Source organism: Capricornis sumatraensis, chromosome 5, assembly GCF_032405125.1.
Source record: "Capricornis sumatraensis isolate serow.1 chromosome 5, serow.2, whole genome shotgun sequence".
Classification (NCBI taxonomy): Eukaryota; Metazoa; Chordata; class Mammalia; order Artiodactyla; family Bovidae; genus Capricornis; species Capricornis sumatraensis.
Window position 1 is genome coordinate 33249558 of NC_091073.1, and position 14290 is coordinate 33263847.

The following is a 14290-nucleotide window of genomic DNA, read 5'->3' on the forward strand; positions in this document are numbered from 1 at the left end:
AAGAAGCCTGAATGTAGCTTATATTGCGTATCAGCAACAGTTATCAACTTCCTTCTAGGAATTACTTATTTTTTCATCTCCACTGCACATGTATGAGCCCCTGCATGGGTGCACGTGCATGCACACACACACACACACACACATACACACACATTCTTTCTTCAAGTGATTTAGGTTTCTATCTTGCTCCTGTAACTGATTTCACTTTCTGATCTTAAGTCACTAAATCCTAAATCCTTTAGGTTCTTATACCTTAGGTGAAGAAACTCACCTGCTAATATAAGTGGATAACAAAAGCAGGTGGAATTCTTAGGCAACATAGAATATTGTAAATATAAACTGCTACTGCCATTATTTATGTCATCATCATTATCATTAATTATTTTAATTCCTCAGAGTTATCCATATAGGAAATTAACTGGCAGAAAAAAGTCATGAAAGAACTAAAAATTCCAATAACCCAGCAAAAACAATGAGAAAATCAAGAACACATCTGTATTTGGTAGAACAAACAAAAAACACACCTCTTTATCTCAATGTTGACCTAGATATTATTCCTGTGATCCTGGAATAAGCACACTAAGTCACAACTGTTACTATACCTAAAACTAGGTATGAAAAGTACATGTTTTCTAAGACCGGGTATATGACCTAAATGTTACTTCGTTTTGAGTCCAAGGTCAATTTCATCAACAGTCTTACAATAAACCTCCCCTTTAGGAATGTGTAAAAACAGAATGTCTGTAATACACAACAGAAGCCACATACAGGAAATGAATTTTCCAGAAATATAGCAAAAGCATGTGGTCATTATTGTGGACAGTCACAGTTACTGAATACCTAACATTTATCAAGCCGTTTATATAAATACTATATTTAATTTTTAGAAAACTCCATGAAATAGTTAGTAAAATTGCTATTTTATGGATGAGTTAGCTGACTGCTCAGTGAGATAATTTAACTCATTCAAACTTAAACAACTAGAAACTGCTAGAGCTAGAATTTGACCCCAAGTCTCAATACTTCTAAAACCTGTTTTCATTTATTTGTATCATGCCAATACCACCAATTATACAAATGAACTCTTATATGTCAGGCAGCTGTAAGAATAATTGAGCATAAGGAACTTATGATCTTACAAATCTACCATCAACAATAGGAAAGTCATTTGAAGTTGGAGTTCGGTTTGTGATGTAAGATTTTCACTTCCCTCAAGTCTCAAAGAGGCTTTCCAGGTGGTGCTAGTGGTAAAGAACCAGTCTGCCAATGTAGGTAGATAAGAGATGTGGATTCGATCCCTGGGTCTGGAAGATTCCCTAGAGAAGGAAATGGCCATCCATTCCAGTATTTTTGCCTGGATGAGTCCATGGACAGAGGAGGCTGGTGAGCAATAGTCCATGGGGTTGCAAAGAGTCAGACACAACTGAGTGACTAACACACACACACACATCTCAAGATTCCTCTCAAGTCTTTCTTTTGATCCCACGTACACATCTGGGAACCAAGGGCTGGTGTTTTGCCTTGAAATTGAGCAGGAATACATTGGCCTCAAGCCCATCACATTCTAAAAAGCAGAACTTACAAAGTTTAGCTGGGAATCAAGAGCAGACAAATCTTGCGATTCTTTCAGGACCCTTTTGAAGCTGGCCACATCCTATTCAGGTGAGGTAGAGCTTCACTTACCAGTTTTTCTTTGAACATATCTTTGCTCTCACAAGTTTGGTCTCCTCAATCCCCGCCCCCCCCCTCAACTCTCCATTTTACTGTCCCTTCCATGACTTGACACATGTTAATAACTTTGCTTAGCACATTATCTTCTTCCCTTTGCTGCTGGAAATCTGCCTGATCTACAAGGCCTGGGTAAAGTTCTTCCTCTGTGAGGATGGATATCCTTGATTATTGATACCTCTCACTTTGAGTGTATTTAAACAAATATGTCATTTTGTGTCTTCCTGATTGGCCTTATAATATTTAATGATTATTTGAGATGCATTATTTAGCTTTATTTTTCAATGCTAAAGCTTAAGATTTATGGGTAGGAACAATTTAATCTAGTATCTCACACTCTTTTGAGAACATGGAGTTGCACGGTTGATCAGGTGACTTTATCAGTCTCTTCTGGAAAACAAACAGTGATCAGGACTTGGCCTTTATGCCATCCTGCCTGGCTCATAGATTGAAGTTGGGAGCAAATAATGAGGTCAGGCCTCAGTGAACGACTTTTTCACTTCATGAAAATTTCTCATGTTTCACACAAAGAAATTTTCTCTATTGATTATGAAATAAGACTGCCCTGGCTTTAAATACTAACTCACCTAATTAAATAATGGTGTACTCTAGTTAAGTTCTTTTTCCTATATAAATTTTACAAAACAAAACATTGCTTATGAAGTTGTTATTATTAGAAATAAAATATATATGAAAGCATATGGACCATAGTTAACTATTAATAAATCATGCCTAGTATTATTTCTATAGGACAAGTAACTCTGTCCTCCACAGTAATATGCTTAACCACTAATTTTATTTCTGCCTTATTTTTTCCCAGTATTTAATAACAGATCAAGAACTCATGGAAGTTTCAATTGCTTCTTGAGTTGCATTACTGCTAAAAATCATGGTCACTAAATAACATGAGAGTTAGTTATGTTTTAAAGGCTATTTGGGTAGTTCAGGCAAAACCATACAAATTTCCAGGTTATTGAGTATCTTTGTCAGAAGTGTTACTCTGCATTTTTATTCTGACTTTATAACAATAACTTCTATTGTTTTACATATGTGTTTTGAGGACTTCATGGTACAAAAGTAGTTATCATATCCCCCCTGTTTGACTTGCCTAATTTAAATAACTGTCTAATTTATCTGATTATCAAATATTTTCATCATAGAGCTTCCACTAACCTCTCCACCTCCAACAGAAAAACAGACAGAGACAAGTGTCTTACAATGGCAGCTGTTCCCCCATTCAGTTTTAAGCTGCATATCTACATGACTCTTCCAATGTAAATATTTTGGTATATTTTTGTAGTTGCTAATGTATAATGTATATCAATTCAGTTCAGTTCAGTCGCTCAGTCGTGTCCGACTCTTTGCAATCCCATGAATCGCAGCACGCCAGGCCTCCCTGTCCATCACCAACTCCCGGAGTTCGCTCAGACTCACGTCCATCGAGTCAGTGATGCCTTCCAGCCATCTCATCCTCTGTCGTCCCCTTCTCCTCCTGCCCCCAATCCCTCCCAGCATCAGGGTCTTTTCCAATGAGTCAACTCTTCACATGAGGTGGCCAAAGTACCGGAGTTTCACCTTTAGCATCATTCCTTCCAAAGAAATCCCAGGGCTGATCTCCTTCAGAATGGACTGGTTGGATCTCCTTGCAGTCCAAGGGAGTCTCAAGAGTCTTCTCCAACACCACAGTTTAAAAGCATCAATTCTTTGGTGCTCAGCCTTCTTCACAGTCCAACTCTCACATCCATACATGACCACAGGAAAAACCATAGCCTTGACTAGACGGACCTTAGTCGGCAAAGTAATGTCTCTGCTTTTGAATATGCTATCTAGGTTGGTCATAACTTTCTTCCAAGGAGTAAGCATCTTTTAATTTAATGTATATAATGTAAGTCAAAAACTAACTAGATGCTATACCTGAAAATGCAGGGTCCGTAGCTCAGTTGGTAAAGAATCTGCCTGTTATGTAGGAGACCAGGTTCAATCCCTGAGTCAGGAAGATCCCCTGGAGAAGGAAATGGCAACCCACTCCAGTATTCTTGCCTGGACAGTCCTGTGGACAAGAGGAGCCTAGCAGGCTACAGTCCATGGGGTCACAAGAGTCAGACACAACTTAGTGACTAAACAAACCAACCAACAATACATGAAAAGAAAACCAAAAGCAAAAATGAGGAGTCAAACTAGAGTTGGTTAGGGATGTTGGAGACATATTGAGAACCAGTGTATCACTAGTAGGTTATAGGTCCTGGTTGTCATGGAGCTGAATAGGGCAGTAGAAGTAAGGAGCAGCTAATGTTCACTGTGCAGTTACTTCTGGCCAGGCTCAGTATTGACAGCTTTATAAGCATTGCCTTAGCTTCACAATAACTTCACAGTAACCCAATAATAGGTACTGTTATTCCTCTCCCTGACTTAGTGATGTATGAATCCCATATACCATTTATAATGAGTACAGTATACATACAGATTAGATCTGCATTCATGAGAAGGATTGCAAGGCTTTATACATCACAGAGAAAGGTAGTAGCATAACTTTTTTTTCCCTCTTTCTCTTTTTCTGCTAGAAAGATGCTCAATGAGTCTGTCTATACTATTACCTATTTATTCTTCCATTGTCCATGTACTTCAGCAACTCTGTGCTCAGTCATGTCCAACTCTTTGCAACCCTATGGACTGTAGCCCACTAGGCTCCTCTGTCCATGGTGTGTACACATACACCAAAATCTATTCTAGTTTTTACTGAATTTTAAAGACAGGCATTTCAGTTTGGATGGCTGGGTTATATCTCCCAACTACTAATATAATTAAGTATGATCTGAGGGCTGAGTGAATATTCAGGAAGGTTAAATTGCTTAGCTATATTCAAAGCACATAATGTATGACCTGGCTAACAAGTCAATATAGAGATCTAACTTGAACATTTTATGCAAAAACATCCAAATTAAAGATATGACTATACCTAGATCATGTTTGTATGAAGCAAACTGTCAACAAATAGGTGATTGATGCCATTATTATCATTTTTCCCCTAATATGTCTATGGCAAATTCTTCAAGACCACTTTTACCCTTGAATAAGGGCCAAAATCCTGAAACAGACTTTATCATGTGTTCTGGAAAGAAATTTCAATGCATGACACTTTCAATATGGGTGAAATATTGACTAAAACAAACAAACAAAAACTATTGTCAGATAATGACAAAATTCACTGTTTTCCTCCCATCATGTCATTATCAATCAACCCCAGAAATAGGCATTTTACTTTTTTTTTTTGGACAGAGTATGGTTCCTTGAAAAATAACTACATATTCCAACTGTTTAGCTTGTCTAACTTATCTAATTGCTACTTATTTAATTGCCCTGATTCCAGTAGATAACAAGTAGCACTTGAGAATAAGAGTATGACTCAGATAAAGAAAATATTCTTTACCTGGGCTCTAGATAGCCATGAGGGGGCTTTATTATACCCAGAGACTTGATATAAAAATTAGTCTGTATGTTCAAAAAATAATATGTATGCATGGAGAAATATCTGTGAGGTTGTACACTAAATTTATAATGTTGGCTAATTTTGATGATGTGGTAGGGAAGAGAACTTCAGTTTTGATTTTTTTAACCCTTTGCAACAGGAATTATAAATTACTTATATAATTAAAATTAATTTAAAAATTGGATATAAATGTACAGTTGTAGTTTTTTTCTGAGGATGGGGCACTGTTTTCATCTCATGATAAATAACATGAGTCCTTTATGTTATATATTCTAACTTTGGCAAAAATGATGCATTATCTAGCCAGAGACATACTAGCTTCAAATTTTGTACATTTGAAGTAACTGTTTGAGGGGTTTCTTTCACTTTGTCTTATTTTTTTTCCTTAAATGAACTGAATAGACTTAAATATTAGAAATAACATTTTGGAGCAACTATCATTTATATACAGCACTTCATTTCTTTTGCTCTGGTATGGATTAGGATGTACAGTAGGTGAATTTCAACACAATCTTACAGTTGGCTGAGTTGTTGCCATGGTGAATCAGGAATCCACAATCAGAAATCCACATACTAAGTATGTGACTTGACTAGGCTATAAGTTTCATTAAAATATCAGATTTTTGAAGCAGATAAAGTTACGGTGTACAAATTAAGAATGCTCCAGAAGAAATAAAATCACTCAAACTTTATGATTTTGTTAAGAAAATTGTGAATAGTTTAAAAGATTATTTTATATGCGGGGTAAAGGAGCTTAAGGAAAGTTCTTTTAGTACATCTATAGTATGAATATCAGATATACATGGATGGAATTTAGCACGGTATGTATAAAATAAAACTCTATCAGATGTTTTTCTGGACACCACCATTTGAATCTTTAGATTTCAAAATGCCAATTTAGAGCAACAAAATAAATTTTCCTTGGATCTGTGTACCACTGAATACGATCCATTCACATTATAGATGATGTACTGAAGACTGAGAAAAATGGTGATCCTACAGCCGCTTGGAGACACAGTCCTGCCTAACTCCCTGTCAATGTATCTTACACATCGATTATATTTCACATGCCTATGTCTTCTCCAAAGCAGTTTATTCAATGGTTCATTTATTGTTATCTAGTAGTAATGTGTTATTTCATGTTTTCAAACTACAACAAAGAATCAAGAAGAGGCCAAAATCCTATAAGGCACTTATAGCTTTCTTTTGCTATGAAATTATAGTTTAAATTTTTTTTCCTTCTAATTGCCCACATCTTTTAGACTGGTCCCAGGTGCCATAACAACCATTTACCTTATTATGAAATAGTGACTGGAAATAATCGTATAAACATCCATCTTATGGATTTTAAGCCCCTTTTCTTCGTACTGTTTTATTTTCAAGCCACTTAAAATTTTGGTCCAGTAATTTATACAATAATCCAAAAATATCCAATAATAATTTAAGTCCAAATAATCAAAATAGTTGCCTAAATTGTTAGTGCATTTGATCTAGATTAAAAGCTTATGATGTTGAGGTCCATATATAATAAGCAATCCCTTCATAGTACAGTTTTTATTTCTATTGGCTTCTAAAATTGAAAGCAAAATCTGGTAATAATGATATTTATGTATTGAAAAAAACTTCGTGGCACCAATCAAAATACACTCTGATTATGGATTATGACCTGAAAAGTTAATAATTATACAATCCCATCTAGTGTTTATAAATAACATAAGATTTTTAATTCGTATAATACCAAAGAGATGAATACTTATCAGTGTAGTTTTCTACTGCATATTCCTGGGGTCTCTTTGGAAATTAAGAATTGTTACTATTATTATTTTATTAAAACTATGAGGAAATAATCTGAGACTGGCACACAGCCTCTCATGGTTTGGTCCCTACCATTCTTTCCGTCCTTATCTATCCCTCACACACCTAAGCCTCAGAAAAAGATAAGAGCTTATTCTTCCTGAAATACAACCCATCCTGTCCGTTTTTTGTTTTCAACCTTGCTGCCTAGAAGGTTTTCTTTCTCAGGCATTCACTGCCATTCTGTGCACCCAAAACTAGCTATGTGCATTTACTCAGTGCGTACCACATATCATACATTTTACTAAGAACATGATTTTACTTGTGCCGTCTAACAACCCTACTTGACAGAGTATGAGGAAACTTTGGCTAGTCAACCAGATAGTAAATGGCTAAAAGCTGACCTGAAATCTACACCCAGGCAGACTCCAGATTTCATACTATGATACATTCCTTCCAAGTTTCAATAAACTTTAAAGATCAAGAGAAAAATAATACTTCTTCCAAGGTTATTTCTTCTCTCCCCTGTATCTGTAACTCCTTGAAGTCAAACTCTAATTGCTCACCACTGGTAAAGAAAATGACATATCCATCTTACTTCCTCAGCTTGGCATTCTGATTCATCTTAATAGTCTCTGTGTTAAACAGTAAAATGCTTTGCATGTGGCAAGCCCTCTATAAATATTGGTTACATGAATTCATCGTCAGAATTGTGATAATCCAGACTGTATCACAAATGACCTCTGAAAAATTATTTTAATAAGTTAGCAAGACTATAATTTGATAAACAATGGTCAAATTTAGACATTTGTTTCTTTGCAAATGTGATTTATTGAATTTATAAAAGTTACCAACTCTTTTAGCACTCAAATTTCAAATCGGTTCATTCAATCACATGGACTTATTTTTAAACTTTTTTTTTTTTACTGAAACAGACAATAGAATTTGAACCTATTATTTCAGAATCATAAGTGAATCTGGTTACTCTGCAAAGCAAAATGTTTAAAAAAGAAAGAAATATTTATGATAATGACTGTGCTTTACTATTTTGCTTTTCACTGAGCTGCTTCAATTTTTTTTTTTGTACATACACATGTCAACTCATCTAGATAATTGGTAAATAGCCAAGAAAGAGAGAAAAAAATTAAAAAAATTTTTTCTTAAATGACACCAAGCAAATGCAACCATCTTTTTATTCATGAAGGTAAACTGGATACTTAAATGGTATTTTGAGACAACCTACATTCACTTACTCAATTTTCTGAACTTCAGAGGGAAATTAATTTGAAGACTATTTAAGTGTTCTTCCTCACAAGCCACCAAAAGATCACATTTTCTCCCACTTGATTTAAATGTTGACATTACATTTCATTTTGAAAACTGTTTGGTAGAAGTTTTCAAGTTTATTTATGTTTAATCAAATAATAATGCGAACTACAACTCTCAAAATAATCACTACTACATATAAGATGTAAAATAACTAGCTTTAAGATTTGCCTTTTATTTAGTCTTTCATACTTATAATATAGCAAAAGGTAATTATTTATGGTTGCTGGGACTTACTGAATTTAAAACAAGGATTCTTAGAAGAATCCAGCGTTAGAACTGAATACCATTTTTCTTTTAATTTCTGCAATTTAAAAACATTCTCCTCACTTAGAAAAGTAAAAGTATAAAAACTAATTTTCTAAAGCATAATTATGCCAGTTTAAAGAATGCTAGAACTTCACTTAAAAATGAATTGCTTCAGAATTACTCTTGAACTCATACATTATCATTTTTTTCCTCAGACACCTAAAGCATAAATAACTAAGCCATGATTGTTAATTATACTAATTATCAGTGACAGAATAACATCTTATTAAATTATCTTACAAAATAGAATCAAGCTAAAGATCCAGAAGGCTATGGATAGAAGAGCTATATAACTTAAAGGAGAAGAAAAACTGATTTTCACAAGTAGGTTCACACTAGGAATAGTGCTGAGTTATTTTATTGATCCTGGGTGGAAGGAATGGGTCTTTAAGGTTTTCCTGGAGATCCACCCACAGTAAATAAACTCGAAGCTCCCTGGGTCTGCTGTCTGACCTAAAGGAAATTATGACATTTTCTCTGACCATTAGTTACTCTTTAAGCTGAGTTATTCTTGAATCAGAATGTTGCTACATATCATTTGTTGTTTACCTTATTCCCTAGAACTTACAAAAGAGTTTTATAAAGGGAAAATTAAGAGCAGTGTTTTCTGGGATGAAATCCTCCTTTCATACTCACATCATATTTCTCTTTATGACATCTGTGTTGTCTTTAGTGTACTTTGGGCACTGTTACCGAGAAATAAATGCATAACTCTACCCTTGCTTGTTGGTGGTGTAAGAAAATGATGTAACACTTTCATTTTGATTTTCCTTGTGAAAGTATGGAGGCTGAGCCTGCCCTTGACAGGTGTGACCCCCGCCCCCACCCCCCCCAATCAGCCCCACTGGGCAAGCTTTTGCAGATTCAGCTAGTGGAAACTGCCCTCCCCCAACTTTAAACAAAGCCATTTAATTTGGTGTCAAGTCAAGGTAAGCAAAAAAAAATTACTAATAATTAAAGGACAACATACAGAGGCATAGCCTGCGACATGAACCTACACCCAAGCCAGAGGAGATTCATGATTTTCAACCCCAGGGAGGGAGTGACTAACGCGCGCGCACACTGACCATCATCGTAAAGAGGTAAAGAGAGAGTGAAATGGCTCAACGTACACACACCCCGCTCCATACCGGGGACGAGTCTCCAAGCTGCGGCTTGTGCTCTCGGAGGGCCAGGCTGAAGCTGACCGCCCCCACTGCCACGCTGGACGCCCCCAGCCCTATCTCCAGCACGGAGAGCACCAGGAGGCTCCCAATAATCTGGCCGCTGGTGCACATCCTTCTTCGGTCATCATTCCTTCCAGGTCAGAGAGGGAAGCCGACCATCCACCTTCTTCCTTCCACTCTCCTCCTTATCCCCTCTGCCCGCTACCAGACCCCAAAACTTTTCTTTCTTCACCAGAGAAGCATTATCCACAAGGACTGGATTTCCTGAACCGGAGACCCTCTTCCCTGACCGGGTCAGAAGCAGAGTTGCTCCACCCGTGGCACGTTCAGACAGGGATCATAGAAGGATTTTTCCCGGTCGGTGGTCGGAGTCCAGGAGAGGAGAGCACACTGGCAGAAAGGGCTTTCAATAAGGAGCCAGAAGCCTGGGGGAGCCAGGGAGCTGGGAGCCCTGCTCTGGAGTCGAGGCGCTGTCCAGAGTTCTGCCGCGTCCCAAGTCTCCGCAGGGAAATCCTGTTCTCTCCTCTGCTTCCGAGACCCTTTCAGGCTCCCTTTTCTTTCCCCGCAAGTACATGAGCTTTGCTTCCCCAGATCCTAAGCGGGACTGCTCAGAGCATCTCTCGTCCTCTCGCTGGGTCTCCTTTCCTTTGTTTTCGTGGTAACACGAAGTGCTTCTACGAGTCCCTCGGTCCCCAGGCTGAGCGGGCGGATGATATTCAGCACCACGCTCCTCACAGTTGCTGTGTCGCCAGAAAAAGCGACCTTGTCTGATGGCCTTTTCCTGTCTGGATTTCTTCTCCCTCGTCGTCGTCGTCCTCTTTCTCTCCCCCTCTCTGGATCTGATTCTCTCTCATTGCAGTGACCTCATTGGGATTTAAGAGGTTGATGGAGGAGGGAAAAGCTTGATGTATTTGTGGGTGCAGGACCAATACTCTTGACTGACCCTTGCTCGGCCCCACTTGGGGACCCTTACCACAGAGATCCAAGCGATACCTTCCTTCGCACTCTCCCACCCACCCCCCACCCACCCCGCCCCGTTTGCTGCCTCCTGGGCTTCTGTCCAGATGGGAGGGGAGGTGATGCCTGTGTCAACACGGGGCTCATTCTGTGTGAAACTTTCTTTTGCGTGTACACGGGGTGATATGGGAGCGCAGTGAGTGAAGAAAGGCAGAGAGAGCAAAGGGGATGGAGAAGGTACAGACTCCTAAATTCAACAGGACTTCCAAAGGACCTTCACGGAGGAACTCCCCTCTCAAGAAGAGTTACTCTCCAGCATGTTTTAAGGAGCTGCCATGACCTGTCATCCTCCCTGTTGAACGTGGGGAAGATGCAGTTGGCTGGGGCCACACTTCTCCAGGGAAGTGGCCGTGGTTCCTCCTCAGCTGGCAGACCCAACTCTCTCTGAGCACGTTCTGGGTTGCATCACCAGACCACACGCCTGGGACCAGGCGTTCTCACTCAAATTCAAGAGATGTGTACATTTAAGAACTAAATAGAAACAACATTGTTTTTTTAAGAAAACAAAAACAAAAATCTGCCTCATTGCACACGTTATGATAGTTGGCATTCATCAGAATCTTTAGAGCAAGGGCCAGCCATGGTTCAGGTATTTTGGGTTTGTAATCGGATGCACATGGGACTCTAGAAGTCTGGGAATCACTGAGGCTGGGCTCAGTTTCACATTCCTGATTTGATTTCATGAAAAATCCCAAGGTATTCCATCAGGAAGATGCAAAGAGTGGGGAGTGGGGGATGATAAGTGTCTGTGGGTCATCTTTGTCAAAAACTGGTTTCTGGGGAATTTGGAAATGGAGTGAAGGGAAACAGAAGAAAAGGGGACTGAGAACACACTGCACAAGATCAGGGAATCTCTGAATGCATGTAGACTAGAGCGGTAGTTACTTCTGATTAGAAGTTTTTTCCTCTTTTTTTTTTTAAACCCCAGTGCTGGGAACATTAAAGTTGAGTGATATACAACCTATATAATAAGTGCCAGTTCTATATTTCTTAAATTTCAGAACTTGTTTCATTGTTTACATTCAACTGTACAGTATAATTTACTTTCCTTATGATATATTTATATTCCATTTTTTAAATGGAATCTTCTTCCCTTAAAAAAAGCAAGGAAGGAAGAATTATAAAGTATTAGAAACTTAATAAGTCTTAAAGAGTCTTCAGTTATTGTGGTATTTGGAAAAGAACTCAAGTATTTTCAATGATTGGTGAATTTACCTTCCACCCCTTAAAACACTCAGGCCACTAACAATCATTCATAGAGTTTTTTATTTTAGGGAAGAATAATTTATTTTATTTAAATCTTACAAAAGTCATTTAATGATCCAATTCATATATATAAATAATGGAACACCTAGGTTCTCTTACTTTTTGTGTATCTTTAGTCATTGCTTTCCTTTTTTCATTCTTCTCCATCAAAAAGAGAAATTTATAGTCACTGCTAAAATAGATTGGTTAATGCAGCCATATAAAAAGAAGTGTAACTTACAGGAAGGGAAATTAATTTTTAGAGGTAATGTTAGCAACGGATAAATTTCCCAGAGAGAAAGAAAGGGATGTTATGTATTATGATTGAATTTTCGTCTTTGAATGTAATAGGTAGAAATGTGTTTTCTTATAACCCCAAAGCCTAATCATATGTTTGAATATAACCAATTTTCATTTTTTGAAAGTCAAATATACATATATAATATCACTTATACATAGAATCTTTTTTTAAAAAGAGGTACAAATGAACTTATCTACAAAACAGAAATAGAGTCACAGATGTAGAAAATAAACATGCTTATCAGTAGGTAAGAGGTGAGAGGACTAAACTGGAAGATTGGGACTGACATATACATACTACTCTATATAAAATAGATAACTAATAAGGATCTACTGTATAGCACAGGGGACTCGACTCGGTACTCTGTAATGGCCAATACGGGGAAACAATCTGAAAAAGAGTGGATATATGTATAGCTGGTTCTCTTTGCTGTATACCTGAAACTGACATAACTGTAAATCAACTATATTCCAATAAAAATAAAGAAATAAATTAAATCCATCCTCACTTACATATGACTAACAAAAAGTCACCCCAACACGGAACTATTTATAGAAATAAAATAAAAACAATCATCACCACAAATTACTGTTTATATTTAAAAACATGAAGATCAATGTTATTAGAACTTTAAAAAAATCTTATATTACTTATTATGGGAGACAAAATGTATTTTGCATGCCCTTTAAAATGTTGGAAAGATCTCCACCTCCAAGTAAACACAAGACCATTACATTTTGCTCTTATTTGTGGAAATCATAGCAAAAAAATAGGTTCAGTCGGCATCCTCCCTCAAAATTATTTATCAGGGAAAGAATCATAGGAAAAACAATAAATCTAGAGAAAAACAAAAAGACAAAAAATACATTGGTATCCTAACACCAGTGGCTCTACAATTGGAGATTTTAATTTTTCTTATGCTATGGTACACCAAGAAAGTGAAAGTGAAGTCACTCAGTCTTGTCCGACTCTTTGCGACCCCATGGACTGTAGCCTACCAGGTTGGTCCATCCATGGGATTTTCCAGATAAGAATACTGGAGTGGGTTGCCATTTCCTTCTCCAGATCTCCCCAACCCAGGGATTGAACCCAGGTCTCCTGCATTGTAGGCAGATGCTTTACCATCTGAGCCACCAGAGATGTCTACATATATAGTATAGTATAGATATATATAGAGTTCATTCAGTACTTATACTTCCTCAATAGGAGCAATAGTACAAAAACTCTCAAGTTTGCCACCTTCTGGTTCATATAGGACACAATGAATATGAATTTTGCAACTCAAAATAATTCTCATTAAATTTATTAGCTAATCAGAAAAAATCCTCCATAATTGCTTTCTTTAAGGACCTAAGTCTGCCAATAAGTATTTAAGTATTCTGAGATGTTCACAGACCCATCTACCCAAATTAGATTTATCTGTCAGTTCAGTTGCTCAGTCATGTCCGACTCTTTGTGACCCCATGGACTGCAGTACTCCAGGCTTCCCTGTCCATCACCAACTCCCAGAGTTCACTTAAACTCATGTCCACTGAGTCAGTGATGTCATCCAACCATCTCATCCTCTGTCATCCCCTTCTCCTCTTGCCTTCAATCTTTCCCAGCATCAGGGTTTTTCCAGTGAGTCAGTTCTTCACATCAGGTGGCCAGAGAATAGGAGTTTCAGTTTCAGCATCAGTCCTTGGAATGAATATTCAGGACTGATTTCCTCTAGGGTGGACTGGTTGGATCTCCTTACAGTCCAAGGGACTTTCAAATGTCTTCTCCAACACCACAGCTCAAAAGCATCAATTATTCGGTGCTCAGCTTTCTTTATAGTCCAACTCACATCCATACACGACTACTGGAAAAACCATACCTTTGACTAGATGGACCTTTGTTGGCAAAGTAATGTCTCTGCTTTTTAATAAGCTGTCT

General features: G+C 37.6%; 1 protein-coding gene across 1 annotated transcript in view; it reads right to left on the minus strand.

The window, feature by feature from the left end:
- Nucleotides 1-9921, minus strand: part of TMEM196 (transmembrane protein 196) — a 65302-nt gene extending 55381 nt beyond the window's left edge. The window contains exon 1 of the mRNA XM_068973371.1: nucleotides 9775-9921. Coding sequence (XP_068829472.1) covers nucleotides 9775-9921 — 147 coding nt within the window. The remainder of the gene's footprint in view (nucleotides 1-9774) is intronic.
- Between the last annotated feature and the right edge of the window lie 4369 nt (nucleotides 9922-14290).